This window comes from Mastigoproctus giganteus, chromosome 10 (assembly GCF_048544385.1).
Source record: "Mastigoproctus giganteus isolate SK-2022 chromosome 10, ASM4854438v1, whole genome shotgun sequence".
NCBI lineage: Eukaryota > Metazoa > Arthropoda > Arachnida > Uropygi > Thelyphonidae > Mastigoproctus > Mastigoproctus giganteus.
In genome coordinates, this window is record NC_143584.1 from 89,249,685 (window position 1) to 89,277,387 (window position 27,703).

The following is a 27,703-nucleotide window of genomic DNA, read 5'->3' on the forward strand; positions in this document are numbered from 1 at the left end:
ATTTTCTATAACCTTATTTACTTTTGAGTCTATTTTTGATAGTTTGAGAGGGGAAAGAAAGGGAATAAAAATATATACTGTTTGGAATAGTATATATTTTTATTCCCTTTATTTCATATTCCAACAGACTAAATTTTAAATTATGCCAGTTGAGCTGCACATTTGAAGTATTACTATTCATTAAAATAAGGTTGTTATTTCAAAGTTCAAACTTGGTAATTTGACTTGTTTTTTTTTATTAAAGTGAATTTACTGTGTACATTCTGAGCAGATACTATAATACATCATGCTATAATCATTGGAAATATAATATATCTACAGTGATAAGGAAATAATTTACTAATTCTGTAATAAGGTTGAAGATACCATTACTGTAAAGATTGTGAAACACTCTTAGGAATGCAGTGATAGTTGACATTTAAGTTTTATAGATTGTTATTTTTTATCTTACTACATAAACTGTAGAAACTAATATGACCCTTGTGTGTTTATGGGCTATTTGGTGCCCCTGCTTAAGAACAGTTTTAGAGTAAACCTCATTACCACTGCATGACACTATTAATTTTCTATTAAGGCAAGAAAGAGAACTGTCAGTTCTCTTTCTTGCAAAGAATGAATGGCAAAATCTGCTGGAATGATGGCAACACAGTTGTACAAAAAAAAAAAAAAATATTGAAATTTTATTTATAGAATCTTATTCAAAGCTTTTATTGAATATTTTTATTTTATATATTTTATTAAATTTATATTTAATTTTACAGTAATTTTATATTAAGGCTAAGAACTACCAATTCTCTTCCTTGCAAAGGATCAAATAGCAGCAAATATCAAATAGCTGTTGGAATGATGACAACATTTGTGTAATCAAAGTCATTACATAAAAGAATAATAAGATAAAAAGATTAGTGAAATGTTATTTATATAATCTTGTTTAAAGCATGTATTTGACTATTTTTCATATTTTCACTCCAGGTTTTCAGACAACCAAAGGAGAACTGGTACGCTCTATGATGTTTCCAAAACCTGTTGACTTCAAATTTAACAGACACGTTCATAAATTTATTGGATGTTTAGCAGCATTGGCCAGTATTGGTTTCATCTACACTGTTGTTATAAAGGTTAGTATAATGACATCCTTTCAGATCCATTTTATTTTTTAAAGCAGTATGTGTGCAGAGCAAGGAAAAACATAATGGCACCCTGGTAATAATAGCAAAATACAATTTAGAACTACATGGTTATGTTCCTTCAATTTAATCAGCACGCATGTGCTGTAACCTTATCTCATATTTGTGGAAATCTATATGCAGAGTAGTTCATATAAGAGGATACTATAAATATCAATTGATATTTATAAGATCCTATTTGTGGGGCTTAATATGCTGTATGTTTTGAAACGCCAGTCCTAAAGAAGTTTTCTTCATTCTGGGAACTGGTCAAAGTTTGCAGAGATTCTCCTCACAAAGAAAAAAAAAAAGTTACTTTAGCACACCAAAAGTCAACCTCCTGAATGAATTATTGAGAACAAAATTATGAATCTTGTGAGAATTAATTGGCTTCATACCATATAATACTGGACTCATAGATGAATAATTAGTTCTAAGAATAGGCACAGAGAACATATATATATTTATGATGAGAATTTGCTTGAGGAACATGCCAAGGAATAAGAGAAGAGGCAATAAAATTGTGGACTAAATTAAAAATTAAAGAGGAAGACTAAGTCCTGCCTTAAATTAAGAGGAATTAAATGAAACCTGTTGCATAGAGCATTGTAATCTCTGCAATGGAACTTGGTTGAAACAAAGGAAAATATATAAATTTGATTTGAATATGTAAGAGTAGGTCCAAAAGAAATTTCTGGGACATATATCAAATAATGAGACAGTAGTCAAGGACAGGTAAAACTAGTTGCTTGAAAAAAGGGTCACAATAGCAGCCTCACTATTAAAAGCCAAGGTTTAATGAGATAAAGAAACCAAAAGGCTTTTGGAACTTATGAGTCAATGGATGAAGACCATAATGTATAGTGACAACAATGTCTCAGAAGTGATCAACAACTCTCACCTCTTCCTGATCAACATGCTAATCCAATAGCAGTAAAGGTTTAAGCCAATGTCTCTGGATAAACTGACAAAGTTTTTACTTACTTGTATTTAAAGGCATTGTTTTCATTGAGCCAGCATGAGGTGAATTTGAGGTAAGACTGTAAAATATGGGCATTGGAGATTGAATCGTTAACCTTATAGACTTTAAGGTCATCAGCAAACATTTGCCATTCAACACTGAAAGTTTGGAGAGCTGTTACGAAGTCATTGAAATATGATGAATAGTAGAAGGTCCCAGAGAAGAGCCCTATGCCCCACTTTGCAAGAGGAAAAAACAGTGAAGGATGAAGTTCCTCTGAGAATGACTTTTCCTGACTGTTTAGCAGTCAAGTAAAGGTGGTACACAGTCAAGTAAAGGTGGTAATACTCCATAGGACTAACCTAAAATAAATCACTTTAGAGTGAACAGAGTGAAAAGCTTTGGCAGTGTCTAAGAATAGAACAATGAATTTTAAGATCCTTTTCCATATTCATATGCGTGAAGTGCAAAAATAAGGCTAAATTGGAGCAGGTTGATCTACAGGGCATAAACATGAATTGGAATTCATGAATAAAAGGATGGATGGATGGATGCACTTAAATTCTTGAAGATTGCAGTTTAAAGGATCCAGGCTAAAATGTTAATAATCAAGATTGGTCAGTAATTACAGAGATCAGATTTATCTCCATGATTTTTAAAAATAGAAAATGTTGTGAACTTCTGAAAGCATTAGGATAAATACTAGAGGAAATGCAGAAATTGAACAAATTAGTAAGAATAGGCACTAGTATAGTTGAGCATTGTTTAAACAGTATGACTGGTAGCCCATCAGGTTCTGTGTTGATATGGTCTGTGACCTTAGAAATAATAGTTAATATATTCTCAGATGAAAGTTCAAATGAACTCAGACAATCCTTGAAGTCAACTGTAAATCAAAAATAGTGGTCTAGAATTGTCACAATTCAGGGAAGGTGAGAAAATGTATGAAAAGATCTGCCTTTTTGGTAGGAAAATAAAAGCAAGGATACTGCTCATTAAAGAGAGTAGGTATACATTTCGATTTAATCAGACTTTTTACAAAACCCCAGAGAGGTTTGATGTTGGAGTTGTGTAAAGCAAATTCGACGGGTGTGAGATATTGATGATACTGAGAATTACTTAATTTTTTTAACCTATCATCTGATATTTGGGAAAGCTGTATACAACGACTGGCTACAATTCTTAATAAAATGCTTATGTAAGGGTTCATGAAATGGATCCAAGATCATAGTTATAAGCATATAATATTCAGTGTGAAAAGCCTTCCCAGTTTGAGTTAGGTTTTAATGGAATTAATGAGTGAATCCCATCGTAGAGTTTGTTATTAAAATAACACCACTCTGCATGGTTTACAAAGTTTATAAACTAATAGCTGTTTTTAACTCAGTTTTTACACTGATTTCAGAAATGTTATTTCTTTTTTTCTATAACATACCATTTTTTTGCAAATCACTTAAGGTGATGTCATTAGTTGTATTATCGAATGCATTAAGTTAAGTTAGGAGTAAATGCTTGGAATTTGTAAAATAATCTTCACATGTTGGCACCACCTTCAGTCATTTGTTTCTTGATCTTGAAAGCTCCATGCAGCACTGTTTATCAGTGTGAGCACTCAATTTATTTTTGAGGTTATCATATCAAACTTGTGCTGAAAAGTGAGTAAAATGTCTTCATGCAAGTGGTTTGAACAATGCGAACTTATTTTGTTATATTTGTGGAGGTTATGTAGTCCTCAAGCAAAGACAGGATATTACAGAATTTGTAAAAATTGTGTATTGTGCTTATTTTGGAGTGATACTTGGTGACCAATATATACAATGGGTTCGACATAGTTTGCCGAACCTGTGTTGAAGCATTAAGATTCTGGAAAAATGATAAAAAGAATGCTATGCCATTTTCAATTCCCATGATTTGGCAGGAACTTACTGATGACTGTTACTTTTGCTTAGTTAATATAGAAGGATATAATGCACAGAGTAAGAAGGGCATTGTGTATTCTAATATTCCATTTGCCAATAGACAAGTCTCACATTGAAATAACTTGCTGATTCCATGTTCTCCAGTTATAGTGGAGAATGTTGCAGCAGAATGCTGAAAGTGAAACTTCTGAAGATGAAATTGAAGTCTATATGCCTGGAGACATTGAGTCTGGCCTAAATTGTTTTCACAGCATGAACTCAATCTGGTAAGAGATTATTTTTACCAAAGGAATCTGCAGAGCTCCTTGGTTCTTAGATTTCAATCAAAAAATCATATAGCACATGGAATATTTTACTCATGGTACAGATATGGAGAATGAGAACAAGTCCTCTACTTTTCTGAGGATGATTCTATGGTTTTTTGCAGTAATATAAATGACTTAATGAACTATTTAGGAATTAGTTACAATCCTACACAGTGGAGATGAGAAGTTGACAAATATTAAGTATGAGTCTGGGTGCGAGGTTAGCCTGTGCGGACGCAGCTCCTTGAAGCTCTTGGAACAGAGAAGTTTTTCCTGATTTATTTTCTGATTTATTAGCTTAAATTGTCATATTAACTTATTTTCTAGAGTAGCTTTATATTCCTAGTTACGATACTTAGTTTAAAGTTTAACTTAGACAGAGATTTTGTAGGTATTACTTAGTATCGGTAACGGTATCAAATCCACGTGTTACAAATTGAACGAGAGGTATTTTTTTTTAACCAAATTTAGTCGATTTATTAACTAATTGTTATATCAAATTATCTTCTATAAGTAGATTATACACCTAGTCAGGATCCTTAGTTTATTCTAAATTGAGATAGCGAGATTTGGAAGCTAATCAATACTTACGAGTCCGTAGAAGTACCGTTCGAGAATTCCCGCTATTTTTACATGATAGCATAAGCTTAGTGTAGTATAGTGCATAATATAATATTGTCAATTAATCAGTAAATCTATTAATCTTGATAAATTTTATTGTCAATTAAATTGTATTTTTAACTCTATATATATATAACGACTTAATCATAACAAATAATTAATACATAACTATAGTGGTACACGTGATACGGAAGTTGTATAAAGGGAACTCGTAGAAAACACTAGATACCGAAAAAAAAAATATAACATAACTGTTTTGGGATATAACTTAAGGATTTAATTTTTGTTTTGAAATTTTATTGAATTAAATCGGAATCATGACTCTGACCAGAGCAGCAAAGCAAAAGGCTCAAGCTAATGGGAGTGCTGTGGTTCAGGGGAGAACTGAGGGGGGGCAGTTGCCCTCTGAATCACAGTCTTTTAAAATGCACTGTTTGCTTGATGTTTGCAGAGCAGTCGGGTACGGGACATGATACTGCCAAGGGGGATGTCTTTGTGTGTGCACGATGTAAGGAGTGCAAGGAGATCAGGCGACAACTCAGCGTTGTTATGGGCCTTTATGAGAGCTTGAAGGACAGGGTGGATGCCCTCGAAGGAAATAAATTGAGGGGCCCATCAAGCTCTCAGCTGTCCACATCAACGCCAGAGCTTGAACTTGGTCATCAGGCAACACAGAGGCAGCCCCCTAGGCAGAATGCGCTGGTCCCACAGGAACTAGTAGTTGTTGGTGACTCTATTGTCAGGGAAACGGGGAACATGCTTTGTAAAAAGGATAGGTGGAATAGGACCAGGGTATGTCTGCCAGGGGCAAAGGTTGATGACGTTGTAGAGCGGATATCATCTTTTAAGGGCACAAAAGGTGATATAGTTGTACACGTTGGCACTAATGATATTAAGAGTAGGAGACCGGCGGAATTACTTAGCAAGTACAGGTCACTGTTGAAAAAAAGCCGTGAATTAGGGTTGAATTTGAAAGTGTCTGCAATTCTGCCCAGACACGATAGGAGGGAGTATATGATGAGAGCCTTGTCGATCAATTCGGCCCTGGAGGGATTGTGCAAGACTCAAGGGGTAGAATTTTTTTCAGCCTGGACTGTACTTGTTAACAGGAGAGATTGCTTCTACAGGGATGGGATACACTTAAATAGAAAGGGTGCAAGAATTTTTGCTGATGCTGTCGAGGCAGTGTTAGGTGGGTCGGAAAACTGCTAGTTGGGGGGGATACAAGGACTAATAGATTAACAGTAGCCACTGGCAGAGGTGGAAGTGATTCTTGCACTGCTTCTATTGAAATGAGCAGAAGCCTGAAAAACAAGATGCAGGATATTTCAGAGACTGCTGGGAGTCATTGCGGTACAAGTAAACACATGGGTTGTGTTACGGTAGCTAAGAATAGAAACAGGTGCATGTATACCTGCGTGTACACCAATGCTAGGAGTTTGGTAAATAAATTTGATGAATTTGAGGTATTGCTCAAAACATCAAAGGCAGATATTGTTGGGATATCAGAGACGTGGTGTCACACAGATATAAGTAATGCGGAACTGGAATTTGGGGAATACAATGTGTATAGAAAGGATAGACAGGACAGGAGGGGAGTAGGGGTTATGCTATTAGTTAAGAAACACATAAAGTCCAAGGAAGTGAAGCCAGTTGACATCGATGGACAGGGCAGTGTCGAGTCAGTTTGGTGTGACATAAGCATAGGGAAATCAAAATTGAGAGTAGGAGTGTGCTATAGGCCTAATGACTCTGATGAGTATAATAAGATATTGTACAGAGAAATAGAGTGGGCCAGTAAATCAGAGAGTCTTATAATGGGGGATTTTAATTTCACTGGATATTGATGGTTCAACAGTTGAGGATCCTGCTCAGGTGGCTAACAATCTAAACGAGTATTTTGCATCTACATTCACGCATGAGGAGTTATTCAGGAAGGAGAATGATGTAGGTAAAGTAAACATTGGCAGTGAGCTGGATGATTTTGTAATAACTGAGAGGAAAGTGGAGGAGAGATTGTTGAGGATAAACATAAAAAAGGCACCTGGGGTGGATGGGATCTATCCAGTTATATTAAAGGAGGCAGCAAAGGAAGTAAGCAAACCCCTAGCCATAATTATGAGAGCTTCTTTGGACTCAGGGGAGGTACCCATAGACTGGAGATGTGCAAATGTAACCCCAATTCACAAAGGAGGATCAAAGGCTGACACAAGTAATTATAGACCTGTTAGTTTAACTTCTGTTCCAGGTAAATTAATGGAGGCACTGGTTAAAGAAGCACTGCAGAATCATCTAGACAAGAATTCAGTTATAGCTCAGACGCAGCATGGTTTTGTTAAGGGCAGGTCTTGCCTGACCAATTTGATTGGATACTATGATGTAGTCACAAAAGAACTGGATGCAGGGAATAACTTTGATATTATATATTTGGATCTTAGAAAGGCTTTTGATACTGTTGCACATGGAAGACTGCTGCACAATTTGGAGCAGTGTGGCATTGGAGGCAAATTGCTGCTATGGATAAGGGGATGGTTGAGTGGCAGAAGACAGAGAGTGGTAATCAATGGACATTGCTCAACGTGGACAAATGTTATTAGTGGAGTTCCTCAGGGTTCAGTGTTGGGTCCGTTGTTGTTTTCGGTGTTTATGAATGATATTGATGATGGGATATCAAGTTTAATGTCCAAGTTTGCAGATGATACAAAGGTTGGCAGGGTTGTTAAGGACACTACTGACGCTATGCTGCTGCAACAGGATCTGGAAAGGTTAAACAGATGGGCTGAGAGGTGGCAAATGAAGTTTAACATTGACAAATGTAAAGTACTACATATGGGAAACAGTAACCCCAGAGCAACGTATCAACTCTGCGGTACTACACTGACAGTGGTGGAGAATGAAAAGGACCTGGGGGTAATTGTGCAGGCAGATATGAAGTTCTCTGAGCAGTGCAGACGAGCTGCAAGAGTAGCTCATGGTGTCTTGTCAATGATATACAGGAATTTTTCTAGCAGGGATAAGGAGGTGATTATTCCCTTGTATAAGGCAATGGTTAGGCCACATCTTGAGTACTGTATACAGGTCTGGAGGCCTCATTTCAAGAAGGATGTAGAGCTGCTGGAACGGGTACAGAGAAGGGCAACAAGATTAGTGAATGGAACAAAGGGTTGCTCTTACGAAGAAAGGCTTAAGTTTTGCAAATTACAGAGTCTGGAGACTAGGCACCGGCGAGGTGATCTGATAGAGGTGTATAAGGCTTTGAATGGTTTGAGCATGCTCAATGCCAATGGGATTCTTCATCTTGCTCAGAATAATCACCTCAGAGGGCATAAATTCAAATTGAGGAAGGACGGATGTCGGATAGATGTGCGGAAATTTGCCTTTGGCCAGCGGGTGGTTGGTTGGTGGAACCGACTTCCATCACTTGTTGTTGAAGTTGATAGCCTAAACAAATTTAAAGCTCAACTGGACAGGTATTTCGAACGAACGGAGGGGTGAAATGGGAGTGGTGTGTGTTTTTTTTTTTTTTTTTTTGGCTGATGCTGAATAAGCTTGCTTTCTTGCATCATATGCCTCTACTAATGCTAATGCTAATGAAGAACATGGTTAGTTGGTTAGTCTGTGCTGACCAACCAACCAAGTGATAGGCATGTTACTCGGACAGCAATCTAGCTATACAAAAATGCCTGTGTGTGTGTGTGTGTGTGTGTGTGTGTGTGTGTGTGTGTGTGTGTGTGTGTGTGTGTGTGTGTGTGTGGAACAGTTGGGCAAGGAGTAAGCACTGGGAATGACTTTTGGAATAAACTCCCACCTAACCTATCTTTTTGGAATTTGGAAGTTCATCTAAATTTAAGGGGATTGATTCGATAAATACTTGAAAGAAATATAGATGAAGATAAATTTTATTTGTCTATTTTATTTTATTTTTTTTTTATATTTAATTTCAGTTAGTGCCAAATAAGTTTTCTTTCTTGCACCATCTCACTAATACTAATCATTTCACCATCTTCCCTAGTTTGGAGAACAGTGGTCCATTCTCAAGGTCTTTTGTTACTGTTATATAATGGAATGAGGAAAAGATCTGGAGCTCATGCAGACCACATTATACCTACACTGAAGTTTGCTGTTGATAGTATAGTGGTGTGGACCTGTTTGTGTCGTTTAGACTAGGTCCATTGGTTGTCACATATGGGATAGTGAATGATGTGCCCACCTTACCTCTGAGAATTCTTCCCTACATTTGTCATGGAAAATCAGTGTAGAAGAGGATGTTAATGTGGCAGTGTTCTTATTGCAGAGCTCAGTTAATAACACATTAATTTGAGCACAACATTCAAATACAACACCCAGTAGTTGAGTACAACTACTGGGTGTTTGTCCACATCTATATAAAAGCATTTAATTTCATTTCTATCTCTTTACAGTATATTTTATTTTCAAAAACAATGTATATATGAGAACTTTCATTATGTGTATTTATATAAAATCACTATGTACTTTTTCATTTAAGGTTTAATTTAAAAAAAATTATTTTTGATCTGAATTCTTGTATTTCATAAAAAGTAAGGTTTTTATTTATATAAATCAAAAGATTTAATTGTATTCTTTGTCTATTTCATTTTAATGGTTAGGCTCACCGAAGTATACCAGCAGGAAATATTGCTCTTAGAGCATTGGATTTGATAACAATTGTTATTCCTCCAGCTCTTCCAGCAGCAATGACAATGGGTATTGTGTATGCACAACAAAGGTTGAAAAAATCTGAAATATATTGCATATCCCCTCGTGCCATTAATATCAGTGGTTGTATTAATTGTGTTTGCTTTGACAAAACGGGAACTCTAACTGAAGAAGGTCTTGATATGTGGGGAGTTGTAGCCACTAAAGATAGCAAGTAAGTACCATGATTCATTTGCCGGTTAATTATATGCAGTTACTAATTATTTATCTTAACCCATTGAGAGTTACATTGTTTTGTAATATGAATGCTCCCAATGGCAGTGGGGCAATATTTGTCCTCCCCTCTATATGCTTGTGAGTTCAGAACAGTAATGGATACTTTTCATTGAGTTTTTCATTTTTTCTGGTCATTATAACTTACTAGTTGTAAAAATAATTAATCATACTACATAATGGTATTAAATTAGTAAGAAGTGGTTGCAGTGTGATTTTTCACAATGTTCAAGTCATTACTACACTGTGCATTGAAAAAATAAACTACCTCATTCACAAAAGCAGGACCTTAATGCTTCTGCAAATAAGATTTTTTCTCCCTTGTACTCATTACAACTGCATACATTAATCCTATTCAGAGCTACAATATCAGAATGATACAATGAAAGTCATATTTCAAATTTTTCAGTGTCTGCCAAACGAGAATTTTATTTTTATGAATTTTGTTAAAGGTCTCAGATATCAAATTTCAGCTAAAATATAGTTTATTATGTAATTTTATGCCTGTAGATAGTAATCATATTTTGAGCCACAGTTTTCATTGTATTAGATGAAGTGTTAAATGTGTTTCACTAAGATCTCATCAAAAGGTTTTAAGACTTTATTTATTGGCGCCTCCGTAGCCAGGTGGGAAGGAGCAGCAGTGCGTAGCACACTCTTCTTGATTAGACCGGGGTTCGAGCCCGTCACCACCAAATACAGAAGATGCGGAAAGGTCAGGGAATGACCACCGCATATCCCCAGAGCAATATGGCCTTAGTTGCTAATGCTCCTAAAAACCAAATAACAAACAAACAACAAAAACTTTATTTATTACAAAAGAAGTAGTGGAGATAAAGGTGCAATATGATTAAATGTAGAAGAGGAGTCATTACATTACTAGAGTACTGCCACCATAAAATGCTATTTTCTATACTGTAGCCATTACCATAATATCTGGAACATACTTTTTTTTAAAATTTCTCTCCCTTATACTAGAACTTTTACCATAATTTTTCTTACCCATATACAGAAACCTTGATTTAACATTAAATCATCCTATAAGAGAATTGAAACTTTCACTGAATTCTTTGTTCTTAAAGCAGGTACAATTATTTTACAGATTTTAATGCACAGTATAACTTGATCTTAATGGAAGTCTTGCAATGTAACATAAAAATAGGTACGGTTTGGCCCTTTTAGTGCTTTGCCACGAAACAACATGTAATTTTTCATCCTCTTAGCTCAAAAATGAGGTCACAACCTACCTTTGCGCCTTGATTTTTCTCTAGCTTCTAACCAGGGGCTATTCCTGTATAAATTTGAGTTTTCAGATGATATGATACCTTGCTGGGTTTTTGCTTATTTACTCAGTTTAAATTGCTGGAGGGAACAGTCTCCCAAAACCAACCAGCTTCTTTTTTGACAGTAAAATTTTAAAATCTAGGGTATAATCACATATCATAAGTACAATGTCTTGAGCCGACCGGGCTAGCAGGGTGGGTAAAGTGCCTGCCTGGCAACCCAAAGGTCGCGGGTTCGAATCCCGCCTCGGGATTCGAACCCGCGAATAGAAAATGCAAAAACCTTGGGAGGTGCAATATGGCCACAGAAGCCGATGCGCCAACAACTACAAAAAAATCTTGATTTTCAAGAGGCACTGTTGCTTGAAATATGATGTCCAAATTCCAGATCCCGTAAAAAATTTGAAATTTGCGTACATAGGCTTATAAAGTAATGTCATCTAAACTTTTATATTTGTTGCTATTTTCCTATTTGTTTCCAATTTTCTATTTTTTCCTACTTGTTGACCCTTTTACACTCATACTTGTCGTTTCAAAATAACTGATATTTTCAAATGCAAGGCTGAATATTGCCTCAGAAGCAGTTATCAGATCACTGATCCTTGAAGTAGCATATTTTGTTGATAATATTTTACTGATAATATTTTCTCTGGAAAGTTCCCAAATTAGCCAAGTGGGAAGGAGCAGTAGTGCGTATCACATGCTTCCAAAACAACAACAACAGCTCCCAAATTATTTTTATTTATTTTTTCTTTACCCAGTACAGACTAAAGTGGGGAAACAGGTTTTACAACAGCACCTTCATCTAAATCAGAATTTTCAGGTTCAGTTTCACCATTTGTATGATTCTTTTATTCTGGTAAAATTCAATTCAATTTCACAATTACTGAGAAATTTACAAAAAGCCAAATTTACACTTGACAAAAAAAAAAAAAAAAGCACTGAAGCTATTTGGCCAGGTACTCTGAGGTATAAGAGCTGATCACCCAGTTGTCAATTATTTACACTATTGAGAAAAGCCAAGAAAGGCCAGATATTTTGTAAATGGTGGTACTCAACTGAGTATAAGTAACAACAGACTTTTTTCTAATGGGGAAATGTTATATATTCAAAGTATAAGAGGAAGGCAACTCATTAATGAAGGATTTCACAATATGATATGTCTTAATAATGGTGCCTAATATGCAAACTTCAGTTTATCTTAAAATTCAACTGTGTAGCAATTATGCAGTTGGACTAAACACTGTCATAGTTTGACCCTTTAATATTTTAAAATGATTAATTTGGTTTATATATTAATTAAAACTTCCACTAACGGTTTCTAAATTTTAATAGTACTGTTACTAGTTGAAAGTGGTTCTAACAGTGCTATATAATAATGTCAGGAAAATTCAAATAATTGGGTAGTAACTCGAGAACTGCAACCAAGCATTACACTATGCCTGCTGTGTCCAGTAGTTAAAGGCAAAGGAATGGGTTATAATTTCAGGAAAGGAAATTATGAGGGCTTAAGGTGCTACATGGTCTCTGTTAATGGGTAGATATTTGCTTTCAGTGGATTGGGGATGAGAGTGTCCACATGTTGCTCAAAGAAATTTTAGCTCCAGGAATCCGAGTTTGAAAATCCAGGAATCCAAGGAATCCAAGGAATTCAGGAATCCAAGTTTTGAAAATTTCTTGCCGTTTTTACAGACCTAATAGTTGTATTAAAAAATAATCTGTAAGTAGCTTTAGAGTCCAAGTTACACCCCTTAGTTTATTTTGAATTTAGTTAAAGATTTTGTTGGTTACAACTTAGTATACATAGAAGCTTGTACCGCTCAAAACTTGCTGCATAGTATATTAGATCAATACAGAATAGATTAACATATATCTCAAACTTGATAGTGTAAGGTATAACATAAAACTAGATAACATAATACATACCACATCATTAGGAATCTGTGAGTTTAGTACAGTATTGCCAATTAAACTTATTAATCTTATTAATTTTCATTGTTAATCAATTAAATTGTACTTAAACAGAAATCATGCCCCAGACTAGAGCACGAAGTAGCAGGAGTGCTGTGGCTCGGGGAAGAAACAAAGGGGACGATTCTCCACCATATCACAGTCTGAAAAAAGTACAAAATGTGAAATGTTTGCAGAACAAGACATGATCTAGCCAAGGAAGATGTCTCTGTTTGCTAAGTGCAGAGAGTGTCAAGAAATTAGGTGCCAACTCAGTGTTCTGATGGGTGTCAGTGAGAGTTTGAGGAGTCAGGTAGATGCCCTCGAAGGAATTAAAATAGGGACTTGTTGAGCTCTCAGCTGCCCAATTCAATGCCAGAGCTCGCTCTTGTGCATCAGGCAACACAGTGGCAATCTTCAAGGCAGAATGCGCTGGTCCCACAGGAGCTAGTTATCGTTGGTGACTCATTTGTCAGGGAAACGGGAAATATATTGTGAAAAAGGGATAGGTGGAATAGGAATTAAAATAGGGACTTGTTGAGCTCTCAGCTGCCCAATTCAATGCCAGAGCTCGCTCTTGTGCATCAGGCAACACAGTGGCAATCTTCAAGGCAGAATGCGCTGGTCCCACAGGAGCTAGTTATCGTTGGTGACTCATTTGTCAGGGAAATGGGAAATATATTGTGCAAAAGGGATAGGTGGAATAGGACCAGATTATGTCTCTCAGGGGCAAGAGTTGATGACTTTGTAGAGAAGATATCATCTTTTAAGAGCACAAAAGGTTATATTGTTGTACACATTGGCACTAATGACGACATTAAAAGTTGGAGATCTGCAGACTTAGTTAACACGCACAAATCAGTTTTGAAAAAAAAAGTCACAAGTTAGGGTTAAATTTGAAGGTGTCTGCAATTCTGCCCAGAAATGAAAGGAGGGAGTACACGATGAGAGAGCCTTGTCAATCAATTCAGCCCTGAAAAGATTGTGCAAGGCTCGTGAGGTAGAACTTTTCTCAGCGTAGTCTGTAGTTGTTAACAGGAGAGACTGCTTCTACAGGGATGGGATAACACTTAAATAGAAAGGGTACAAGAATATTTGCTGATGCCATCAAAGCAGTATTAGATGGATTGGACAACTGCTAGCTTGTAGGGGGGGGGGGAATTCACAGACTAATAGATTAACAGGCAGAGGTGAAAGTAATTTTTGCACTACTTCTATTAGAATGAGCAGCATCCTGGAAAGCAAGTTGCTGGAGGTCATTATGGCACATGTAAATACATGGGCTGTGTTACAGTAACTAAGAGTAAGAACAGGTACAGGCAGTTCTCAATTTACGAGTTCCCGCGTTTACGAGTTTTTTTCCCCAAGTATCAACAAAATCGAAAATATGAACATTAATTGCAAAAAATGAATGTTAAACATTTATAAATACCGCATTTCAAACCACGCGTGTAGCTATACAATACAGTGTATCCAGCTTTACGATATTAATCCATTCCAGAGACACCATCGTATCATGAAAATATCGTAATGTGAACCCAATAACACATTGTTTTTTGGTAATTTGTTCCACAACCTCGGAAGTTGAAATTTTCGCTATATAACTCTCTTAAAAGGTCGTTTTATAGCGCAAATTGTATTAGTTCATCTTCATCGTCAGCCATTTTCAATCCACTACAGGATGAAGGCTTCTCCAGCAACTTTCCAGTTCCTTCTGTTTTGAGCACTGGCCATCCATTTACTACCCACAAACTCATGAATTTCATCTATCCATCTCTGCCTTTGTCTTCCAGGTTTTCTTCTAGCTCCTCTTGGGTACCATTCTGTTATTTTCTTAGTCCATCTGTCATCATGTCTTCAAGCTGTGTGTCCTGCCCAAGACCATTTTTAGTTCTTTAGTTTTGATAAGAATGTCCTTTACTTGAGTTTGCTGCCTAATCCACGTGTTTCTCTTCTTATCTAACAGTCTTATTCCCAATATAATTGGTTCCATTCTTCGCTGTGTAGTTCTCAGCTTCTCTTCCATTCTTTTGGTGAGTGCCCAAGTTTCACTTCCATAAGTCATGGTGGGGAGTATACATTGGTTCATTATTTTACGTTTCAGACAAACTGGGATATTGACAAACTAGGCCTCCGTAGCCGAGTGGTCAGGAGCGGGAGTGCAGTAGCACACGCTCTTTGAGTAGACCGGGGTTCAAGTCCCTGACTGCTGAATACGGTCGATCTGCCAACCCGCACTGGACCAGCGTGGCAGATTATGGTCCATTTTCCCTCAGCATGAATTGTTGAGGAGGCTTCCATCCTGCAGTGGTTTGATCATGGCTGCACTTTACTTTTTACTTTTACTTATCCATCAAAAATATATTCTTCTCTTGATTTCCAGCCATTTATCATCATTACAGCTAATAACTTGTCCCAGATAAGTATATGACTCCACCTTTTCAATTACTGCTGCTTCAATCATTATTTCCCTTTCTGTGGCATACTTGTTCATCATTACTTTTGTTTTAGCCATATTCATCTTTAGTCCAAAATCCTTACTAACTGTGCATAACTGATAAAGATTTTCCTCTAATTCTTTGGGATTGTGCCTTATGACCACAATGTCATCTGCAAATCGTAAATGGTTTAGGTACTCTCCGTTCACATTGACTCCTTTCCGCGACCAGTCTAATCTTCTGAAAGCTTCCTCAAGGGCAGCAGTAAACAGCTTCGGAGATATTGTTTCTCCTTGTCGAACTCCTTTCTCAATTTTAAATTTCCTACTGTCTTTGTCTAGTCTAATAAAGGAGGTAGCATTCTCATATATTTTCTTCAAAATCATAATATGTGGGGTATCTATGCCTTGTCTTTCTAGTGCCTGAAACATTGCCTTATGCTGTATGGAGTCAAATGCCTTTTCATAATCCACAAATGCCAGGCATAATGGTGTTTTATATTCATTTGCTTTCTCCATTAGCTGTGATATTACATAGTTGAGAATCCTGTCCTAAAGCCAGCTTGCTCTTTTGGTTGATTCTCATCAAGTATTCTTTCTAATCTGTTAATAATGACCCTTGTGAACAACTTGTAGATGTGGGATAACAAGCTAATTGGTCTATAATTTCCAATTTCTGATTTATCTCCTTTCTTATGCAGCAAAACTATGATTGCATTATTCCACTGCTTAGGCGTCACACCTTTTCTAATGCACTTTGTGAAGAGCCTTGCCAGTTTTTGTGTTATGTCTCTTCCTCCCAATTTTAACAACTCTACAGTAACTTCATCTTCTCCTGGGGCTTTCTGATTCTTCATTTTCTTCACTGCATGTTCTACCTCATCAGGAAGAATATCGGGTATGTCGTATGTGTTGCTACTTTGCAATCCATCTTCCCCACTGCTGGCATCATTCCCTCGCTCCTTGTATAATTCTCTATAGTAGTCTTCTGCTATTTGAATTATGCCTTCTCTGCTGTTTATAAGTACACCATCGCTATTCTTCAGTTTCAGTATCATTTGTCTTTCTGTATTACTGCTCATGGCTGCTGATTTAAATCCTTTGTTTTCCCTTAATGCTTGTTCTACTTTTCTTGTGTTAAATCTTCTTATGTCCTCTCTGAGTCTCTTTCTAATGGCTTTGCATAACTCAGTATACTCAATTTTCTCGTTGTCAGTGTTTATCTTGCTCTTCATTTGTTGCCTTCAGTTCATCATAACAAGTGTTTCTTGACTAATTTTTTCTTCTTTGTATTTCTTTTTCCCTATAGGTTTCTTGGGCTTTATCACTTTCAGAAAGTTGTAATATTCCTTGTCGATATCTTGGTCATTGTCGTTGTTGTTATTTGGTTTTTAGGATCATTAGCAACTAAGGCCATATTGCTCCAGTGATATGCGCTGGTCATTCCCTGACCTTTCCGAATCCTCTGTATTTGGTGGCGACGGGCTCGAACCCCGGTCTAATCAAGAAGCGTGTGCTGCGCACTGCTGCTCCTGCCCACCTGGCTACGGAGGCACCCGATATCTTGGTCCTGAGCAGTCTGCAGAAGCTCAAACTTGTTCTTAAGTTCCAGTACATACTGCTTTTTCTCCTCTTCTGTTATCTCAAAGACCTTTGTATTATTTACTCGAGTCAGTTTTTTCCTTCCATACATCTATATCAAGTGTACATCTTACCATTCTGTGATCACTTCCAACATTTACCTTATTCAGAATGGTAGCATCATTCACAATATATCTTCTGTTAGTGAGGATGAAGTCAATTTCATTAGTTGTTAATCCATTTGGACTCTTCCATTTCCACTTTCTGTTCACCCTTTTCTTGAAAAAAGTGTTCATTACTGACAATCCTTGAGATTCTGCAAATTCCACAAGTCTTTCGCCTCTTTCATTTCTTTCACCAATTCCAAAATTTCATATAGTTCCCCTTTCTGCGCTGTATTAGTTACCAATTCAAATCACTACACTTTCATCGTTATCATATGTTCTGTTATAAGAACTAATTTTGAATGCCTTTGTGACATTTTTCTTAAGCACATTTCTGGAGGTCATGACCATAAAACAATAAAAACAATTTGCACTTTCCGGTTTATTGGGCTTTTCTGTTAGTGCAAGCAGTTATAAACGTGTAGTAAATTCGAGGTTATTGCATTTGCGAAAATATCGATAGCTGGAATTGTGTGTTTTTTGGCGTTATTATGGTGAAATGTGTTTCCTCTTTACTGAAATCTTCAATCGTACAAAAAACATAAATAAATTTTCAGAATCTTCTCTTCATTCGTTTTTTTTTTTTTTAAGCTTCGTAAACTTGTTACTCCGCACAAATCGTATTAGTTGCAATTTGCGCGTTCCGTTAAAAAATGCTTATGAATGCTATTGAAATTTATAAAGAAAAGAGAAGATTATCTTGGAAAGAAATGACTCTTGAAGCATTTCTGAAGAAGACAACTACTTGTGCAACAAACTAACGAGTGTCCGAGCCAATAATAAGTGATCAACGATGTTGTTCGATGATGAAGAATAAACATTCTTTAAAATTTGTAAGTCATAAATAATTCCTTTATTATTATAATTTGCTTGATTTTAAGGCTACGTTTTAATTTCTTTGGATAAATAAATCATTGTTTAAACATAAACTAATTAGCTAACTAATTTCATTGTTGAGAACTTGACCCCTATTTTTAACATTATGTCTATGGGATTTAATTCCCGCTTTACGAGTTTTCGCGTTACGAGCACGTGCTAGGAACGAATTAACTCGTAAAGTCAAGAACTACCTGTATATGTATACTTGCATGGAGACCAATGCTGAGAGTGTAGTAAATAAATTTGATGAATTTGCAGTGCTGTTTGAAGACATCAAAGGTTGGTATCATTGGGATATATCAGAGATGTTTGCACACAGATGTAAGGAATGTGGAATTTGAATTTGGTGAGTAAAATGTGTACAGAAAGGAGAGACAGGATAGGAAGGGAGGAGGGGGTTATGCTGATAGTTAAGGAACACATAAAATCTAAGGCAGTGAATCCAGATGACATGGATGGACAGTTCAATGTTCAGTCAGCTTGGTGTGACACAAGCACTGGGAAAGCAAAAATAAAGGGAGGAGTGTGTTGTAGGCCTAATGACTGATGAGTACAACGAACAACTGTACAGAGAAATGAAGTGGGCTGGTAAATCAGAATGTCTTGTAATGGGAATTTCAGCTTTCCAGATATTGATTGGAAATTGTGGATTGGTCACTTGCACACTAGCAAGACTTGTGGATTTATTGGATGACTGTTTTCTATGGTAGCATGTTTGAAAGGCAAGCAAATGGAGTAATGCCCTTGATCTGTTTATCAGCAGTGATTATTCATACATTAAGAATCTGCAGATAAAGGAACCACTTGGTGGCAATGATCACATTGTACTGATGTGGGGGTTTACTTAAAGATGCAAGTACCATCAGGGGTAAAGGGAAGGGGTTTTGCTTTTGAAAAAGTGACTACAATGGTCTCAGACAGTTTAAGTTCTATGCAGCGGGACCAACTAATTACTTTACAAACAGCAAATTCCACTTGATATTGATGGTTCGACTGTTGATGATCCTGCTCAGGTAGCTGACAAACTGAATGAGTATTTGGCATCTACATTCACACATTAGAAGTTACTTTGGGAGGGGGGATGCCAAAAGTTTAACTAACTCTAACAAGCAACTACAGGATTTTGTTATTACTGAGAGCAAAGTGGAGGAGAAATTGTTGAAGTTAAACATAAGAAGGGCACCTGAGGTGGATCGGATCTATCCAGTTATATTAAAGGGGGCAGCAAAAGAAGTAATCAAACTGCTTAGCCATAATTATGAGAGCATTCTTGGATTCATGGAAGTCCCACAGACTGGACATGTGCAAATTGATCTTTTATTCAAAAAGGGGACAATTGGATAAATTGTAGGATTCCTTAGGGTATCGATTTAATTGACTTAATAAATAGTAGCAATATCTTAATTTTCAGTACTTACCTTAATATAATCTGCAGTTGGGCTTAGAGTGAATAAGGTGGAATAGACTTAAAATTGGATTTAATGTGGATGAACTTAAATTTTTGAAACGGAGTTAAAATATGCTCAAGGAAATAGAAGTGCACATCTTCATCCTTGGTTGTCATGAATTAAGTTGAAAGGAATTGGAACTATGAGAGTATAATCAAGAGACCAATAGCCGTAACGATAGGCTTTCGTTATTAACTTCTTCAGTTCGTAATAGTGAAGAAAGAGAGAGCGCTTGTATTTTAAAAGAACTCTTAAGTTCCCATGATGTTCTTTGATGCACGTGGGAATCTCAGGTGCATGAGATTCCAGACTGGGGAGAGGTTGTAGGGTAATTTTGCATTTAATACGTTTAATTTAGATTGATGCCGAAACCATTCTATGATAAGGGCTTCATACTGGTAAATCCTGAAACTAGATTGTAATTTAATAATGGGGGGTTGCTGAATCTACTCAAGGTGTATGGTTATGGGATTGTACATGTAAAGTCAGTTCTGTATTTGCTTGTCCAGTTTTAAAGCTATTATAATGATAGTATGCTCGTGTGTTTGATGTTTTTGTAGAGCCGTATTTTGAAGCAGTGCTTCCGATATAGCATGCATTACATTTTTGCTGGCATTTTATTAAATATACTATGTTGTTCAAATCGCAGATTTGGTATTTATAAGGTTCTTTATAAGAATTAAACATGTGGATTCCCCCACTAAGACTGATAATTTCTTTCAATAAATCAGCCTTTGCTTTTCCTCCTTTCTGGTTAAGATTATTTCCCCCCTTACAAAATTTTCTAAATTTTGTAAGAACTCTTTAAGTTCTTGCAAAATTTAGATTAACAATACCATCCAATTATTTGAGAAAATAAACCTCATTATTATTTCCAACACAGATAATTTAGCATCTTTCGATATAGTATCCCTATACACCAATGTACATCTACCAACCGCTTTACAGGCTCTACACGATTTCTTAACCAATGACAGCACCCTAATTAATCGTACCTCTCTCTCTCTCTCTCGATCAATAGCATATTGGAACTTACTTCATTTCTCTTAGATAATAGACATTTCCGTTTCAATAACCAAATATATCAACAAACATTCAGTTTACCTATAGGATTGGGCATCTCAGCCCCCCCTGTCCGAAATATATTTAGCCTCTATAGAAAACCAAGTTTTGCAACCTTACCCTACAGAGTTAAAATTATTAGTAAAATAATAAGAGGAGTTCACCTCAATATAGTGCGTAGAACACTTCCGTATGATACCCTCCAGAAATTAAAACGGAAAAAACTAAAAAATCGACAACTTACCGGTACATTAAAGTAAAATATAAATAATTAAATAATCAATTTAACACAATTCAAATCAGTTTAAAACAATTAAAAATCAAATTAACGCAATTAAAAGAATCTAACAAAAATATTCAAAAAGAATTTCCTTCCTTTGAAGGCAATATTTTAGAAAAGAAATATGGTAACTTTGGGCCGAGTACCTTAGTGTAGATTTAATGTAATTTTGTACCAAGCCATTCAAAAAATCTCCCATAGTTGTGTGTATCGATTGTTTACTGCTGGAGAGACAGGAAGTGAATGAAATAGTCAAAAAGATTTTCCTTCCTTTGAAGGCAATATTTTAAAAATTAATTAGATAGTATGAATCAGAGCTGTACTACTCAATATGTTCTACGTTGATAATAATATTAGTAAAATAATAAGAGGAGTTTACCTCAATATAGTGCGTAGAACACTTCCGTATTAAAATTCCGTATTAAACATTTCCCTCCAAAAATTAAAACGTAAAAAACGAAAAAATCGGCAACTTACCGGTACATTAAAGTAAAATATAAATAATTAAATAATCAATTTAACACAATTCAAATCAATTTAAAACAATTAAAAATCAAATTAACGCAATTAAAAGAATCTAACGAAAATATTCAAAAAGATTTTCCTTCTTTTGAAGGCAATATTTTAGAAAAGAAATATGGTAACTTTGGGCTGCGAATACCTTAGTGTAGATTTAATGTAATTTTGTACCAAGCCATTCAAAAAATTTCTGGAGGGTATCATACGGAAGTGTTCTACGCACTATATTGAGGCAAACTCATCTTATTATTTTACTAATATTATTATCAACGTAGAACATATTGAGTAGTACAGCTCTGATTCATACTATCTAATTAATTTTTAAACTCTTATTGACTATTTCATTCACTTCCTGTCTCTCCAGCAGTAAACAATCGATACACACAACTATGGGAGATTTTTTGAATGGCTTGGTACAAAATTACATTAAATCTGCACTAAGGTACTCGGCCCAAAGTTACCATATTTCTTTTCTAAAATATTGCCTTCAAAGGAAGGAAAATCTTTTTGAATATTTTCGTTAATTCTTTTAATTGCGTTAATTTGATTTTTAATTGTTTTAAATTGATTTGAATTGTGTTAAATTGATTATTTAATTATTTATATTTTACTTTAATGTACCGGTAAGTTTTCGTTTTTTCCGTTTTAATTTCTGGAGGGTATCATACGGAAGTGTTTTACGCACTATATTGAGGTAAACTCCTCTTATTATTTTACTAATATTATTATCAACGTAGAACATATTGAGTAGTACAGCTCTGATTCATACTATCTAGAGTTAAAATTATATACACGCTATTCTGATGACATCCTTATAATTGGTAATAAAACTATAATTGATGACCTTTTTACTAAGTTTAATTCCTTTCACAATAGATTAAAGTACACTCTTGAATTAGAGGAAAACCGACAATTAAATTTTCTAAACCTTACCATATATAAAGCTGATACTCAACTCAGAACTAGAATTTTCAGAAAAAACACCCACACCAGAATATACTTACATTATGAGTCACACCACCCTTTTAGCACAAAAAAAGCTGTTCTGTATAATCAAATATATAATGCCATCAAATACAGTTCAACACAAAACGACTTATCTAACGAACTTCAATATCTTACAGAAAAATTTATATCCAGGAAATACCCCTTACAGTTAATTCAGAAAACTATTTCAACGTCCAAAATAATATTAATAATCCATCCAAACATAACACACACAACAATTTACGCGTAGTTCTTCCTTACCACAGTGACCTTGCTAGACAGTTTCGTCGAATATTTGCAAATAGCGACATTACACTCATATTTTTAACATACAATAAACTAGGATCCATGTTTAATTCTTATAAAGAAACTTATAAATACCAAATCTGCGATTTGAACAACATAGTATATTTAATAAAATGCCAACAAAAATGTAATGCATGCTATATCGGAAGCACTACTTCAAAATACTTATGTAAACTCTAGAAGGAAGGGGATGAATCAGATCGGTCCACTTGATATCGATGGGTCAACTGTTGATGATCCTGCTCAGGTAGCTAACAAACTGAATGAATATTTTGCATCGACATTCACACATGAGGAGTTATTCAGCGAGGGGAATGCCAGAGGTGTATTCAACTCTGGCAGTAAGCTAGAGAATCTTGTAATAACTGAGAGTAAAGTGGAGGAGAAATTGTTGAAGATAAATACAAGAAAGGCACCTGGGGTGGATGGGATCTATCCAGTTATATTAAAGGAGGCAGCAAAGGAAGTAAGCAAACCCTTAGCCATAATTATGAGAGCTTCCTTGGACTCAGGGGAGGTACCCATGGACTGGAGATGTGCAAATGTGACCCCAATTCACAAAGGAGGATCAAAGGCTGACACAAGTAATTATAGACCTGTGAGTTTAACTTCTGTTCCCGGAAAATTAATGGAGGCACTGGTTAAAGAAGCACTGCAGGATCATCTAGACAAGACTTCAGTTATAGCTTGGACACAGCATGGTTTTGTTAAGGGGAAGTCTTGCCTGACCAATTTGATTGGATACTATGATGCAGTCACAAAAGAACTGGATGCAGGGAATAATTTTGATATTATATACTTGGATCTTAGAAAGGCTTTTGATACTGTTGCACATGGAAGACTGTTGCACAAATTGGAGCAGTGTGGCATTGGAGGCAAATTGCTGCTATGGATAAAGGGGTGGTTGAGGGGGAGAAGACAGAGAGTGGTAATCAATGGACACTGCTCATCGTGGACTAATGTTATTAGTGGAGTCCCTCAGGGTTCAGTATTGGGTCCTTTATTGTTTTCTGTATTTATGAATGATATTGATGATGGTATATCAAGCTTAATGTCCAAGTTTGCAGACGATACGAAGGCTGGCAGGGTTGTCAAGGACACTACTGACACTATGCTGCTGCAACAGGATCTGGAAAGGTTGAGCAGATGGGCTGAGAGGTGGCAAATGAAGTTTAACATTGACAAATGTAAATTACTACATATGGGAAACAGCAACCCCAGAGCAACGTATCAACTCTGTGGTACTACACCGACAGTGGTAGAGAATGAAAGGGACCTGGGGATGGTTGTGCAGGCAGATATGGAGTTCTCTGAGCAGTGCAGATGGGCTGCAAGAGTAGCTCATGGTGTATTGTCAATGATATATAGGAATTTTTCTAGCAGGGATAAGAAGGTGATTATTCCCTTGTATAAGGCAATGGTCAGGCCACACCTAGAGTACTGTATACAGGCCTGGAGGCCTCATTTCAAGAAGGATGTAGAGCTGCTGGAACGAGTACAGAGAAGGGCAACAAGATTAGTGAATGGAACAAAGGGGTGCTCTTACGAAGAAAGGCTTAAGTTTTGCGAATTACAGTGTCTGGAGACTAGGCACCAGCGAGGTGATCTGATAGAGGTGTACAAAGCCTTGAATGGGTTGAGCATGCTCAATGCTGATGGGATTATTCCTCTTGCTCAGAATAATCACCTGAGAGGGCATAAATTCAAATTGAGGAAAGACAGATGTAGGATAGATGTGCGGAAATTTGCCTTTAGCCAGCGGGTGGTTGGTAGGTGGAACAGACTTCCATCCCTTGTCGTGGAAGTTGATAGCCTAAATAAGTTTAAGGCTCAGCTGGACAGGTATTTCGAATGAACAGAGGGGTGAGGTGGAAGTGGTTATTTTTTATTTATTTATTTTACTTTATTTTTTTTTGGCTGATGATGCATAAGCTTGCTTTCTTGCATCAAATGCCTCTACTAATGCTAATGCTAATATGGCTCTGCAAAACCATCAAACGCACGAGCATACTATCATTAAAATAGCTTTAAAACTGGACAAGCAAATACAAAACTGACATTACATGTACAATCCCATAACCATACACCTTGAGTAGATTCAGCAAACCCCATTATTAAATTACAATCTAGTTTCAGGATTTACCAGTATGAAGCCCTTATTATAGAATGGTTTCAGCATCCATCTAAATTAAACATATTAAATGTAAAATTACCCTTCAACCTCTCTCCGGTCTGGAATCTCATGCACCTGAGATTCCCATGTGCATCAAAGAGCATCATGGGAACTTAGAGTTCTTTTAAAATACATGCGCTCTCTCTTTCTTCACTATTACGAACTGAAGACATTAATAACGAAAGCCTATCGTTACGGCTATTGGTCTCTTGATTATACTCTCATAGTTCCAATTCCTTTCAACTTAATTCATGACAACCAAGGATGAAGACGTGCACTTCTATTTCCTTGAGCATATTTTAATTCCATTTCAAAAATTTAAGCTCATCCACATTAAATCCAATTTTTAGTCTATTCCTCCTTATTCACTCTAAGCCCAACTGCAGATATGAATTAAGGTAAGTACTGAAAATTAAGCTATTGCTACTATTTATGAAGTCAAAAAGGGGATTCAAAGAGTGACAGAGTAATTACAGACCTGTTAGTTTAACTTCTGTTCTGAGGAAAATAATGGAGTCACTGGTTAAAGAAGCACTACAGGATCATCTTTACAAGACTGCAGTCATAGTTCGGATGCAGCATGGGTTTGCTAAGGGGAAATATTGTCTACTATGATGAGGTCACAAAGGAACTGGATGCAAAAAATCATTTTGTTATCTTATGATTGGAATTTGGGGAAGCTTTTGATACTGTTGCACATGGAAGACTACTGTGCAAATTGAGAACAGCATTAGTAGAAGCATGCGATGCAAGAAAGCAAGCTTGTATTGCATCAGCCCAAAAAATAAATAAATAAATAAATCCTTCCCATTTTACCCATCCATTCACTCCAAATTTTTGTCTAGTTCTGCCTTGAACGTTTTGAAGTTGTTCACCTCCAGTACAACAGATGGAAGTTTGTTCCAACTATTAACCACCCGCTGGCTTAAGGGAAATTTCAGCACATCTATTCTACAATTGTCTTTCCTCAATTTGAATTTATATCCCATCGGGTGAGTAATCTGAGCAAGAGGTAGAATCCCATCAGGATTGAACTTGCTCAAACCATTCAAGGCCTTATCCACCTCAGTCAGATCACCTTGCAGGTGCCTAGTCTCCAGATGCTTCAATTTGCAGAACTTAAGCCTTTCGTGTTAACGACAACTGTTTGTTCCACTCACCAATCTCGTTGCCCTTCTCTGTACTTGTTCCAGCAGCTCTACATCATTTCCTAAAATGAGGCCTCCAGACCTGTATACAGTACTCAAGGTGTGGCCTGACCCTTATACAAGGGGACAATCACCTCCTTATCCCTGCTAACAAAATTCCTCTATATCATTGACAAGACACCATGAGTTATTCTTGCAGCCTGTCTGGACTGGTCAGAAAACTTCATTGCTGATTGCAGAATTACCCCCAGGTCCTTTTCATTCTCCACTATCCTGTATGTAGTACCACACAGTTGGTATGTTACTCTGGAGTTACTGCTACCCATATGCAATACTTAACATTTGTCAATGTTAAACTTCAGTTGACACCTCTCAGCCCATCTTCTCAACTTTTCCAGATCCTGTTGCAGTAGCATACTGACTTTACTGCCATTAACAACCCTGCCAACATTCGTATCATCTGCAAATTTGAACATTAATCCTGATACACCTTCATCAGTATCATATGATAAATGCGGAAAACAACAATGGGCCCAACACAGAACCCTGGGGGACTCCACTAATTACATTAGTCCATGAAGAGCAGTGTCCGTTGATTACCACTCTCTGTCTTCTCTCACTCAACCATCCTTTTATCCATTGTAGCAACTTGCTCTTAATGCCAATACTGCTCCAATTTGTTCAGTAGTCTTCCATATGCAACAGTTCTTGCAATACACTGCATTGTGCAACGACATCATGTGGTTGCAAAAAATATTAGTCCAGTTCTTTACCCATCTCTCAGTATAGTTTTTAAAACCATCAATAAAATAGTCACATAGCAAATATCATCACCTTTTCAGAAAATTTTGTGTTGATAATGAAGAACAGTATGTAAAGCTTCTTTTACAAAGAGAAGTGAGAGGACTTTCTAAAGGAAACTGTCTAACAAGGTTTATAAGTCTTTTTGATGTGATAATTAGTTTTTTAGAAAGCAAAGGAGACACAGATTTAGCCAACGAGATCAACAAGCACAAAAACAACATATACTATATGACTTGGATTTTTCGAAAACTTAATGAAGTATCACTTCAACTTCAAGGGAAATTAATTACAATGATAGACTGCAAACGCATGTTAAAAGCCTTTACTGAAAAACTAGAAATATTTGAAAGCAGTTAAATGAGAAAACAATATCATGGTATGCAAGTTAGTTGAAATCAATGAATCTCCTACCGAGAATGATCTTAAGAATTATTAAGATCATTCGTGTTCTTTAAAAGGTGAAATGAAAAATAGATTTTCAGATTTATTTTCTTTTCAAGTGAAGCCTTGGATGTTAGATCCAATTGAATGCGATGCCGGGTCTGCTAGCAAAGAAATTCAAGAACTTGTTGAATTAAAATGTAAAGAAGAATGGAAATATAAATTCAAAAAAGATGAAATGGCTAAGTTGTTGGGGATCAAAAAGAACTAAACTTCTTAATCCAACAATGTGGTCTGAAATGGCCAAAGTACTTCTTTGGTTTCCAATGTCTTATATGGTTGAAAGTAGTTTTAGTTCAGTAAATAAAATGTTAACAAA

General features: G+C 36.2%; 1 protein-coding gene across 5 annotated transcripts in view; it reads left to right on the forward strand.

Annotated features, from left to right (window-relative positions):
• Positions 1–27,703, forward strand: part of LOC150079142 (polyamine-transporting ATPase 13A3-like) — a 750,840-nt gene that overhangs the window by 359,968 nt on the left and 363,169 nt on the right. For all 5 annotated transcript variants that reach the window (XR_016547547.1, XR_016547548.1, XR_016547549.1 and 2 more), the window contains exons 12-13: positions 973–1,118; positions 9,601–9,863. Coding sequence is in view for 2 of the 5 variants with exons in the window: in XM_090383358.1 (XP_090239484.1) it covers positions 973–1,118; positions 9,601–9,863 (409 nt within the window). In the remaining 3 variants the exon portion in view is untranslated. The remainder of the gene's footprint in view (positions 1–972; positions 1,119–9,600; positions 9,864–27,703) is intronic.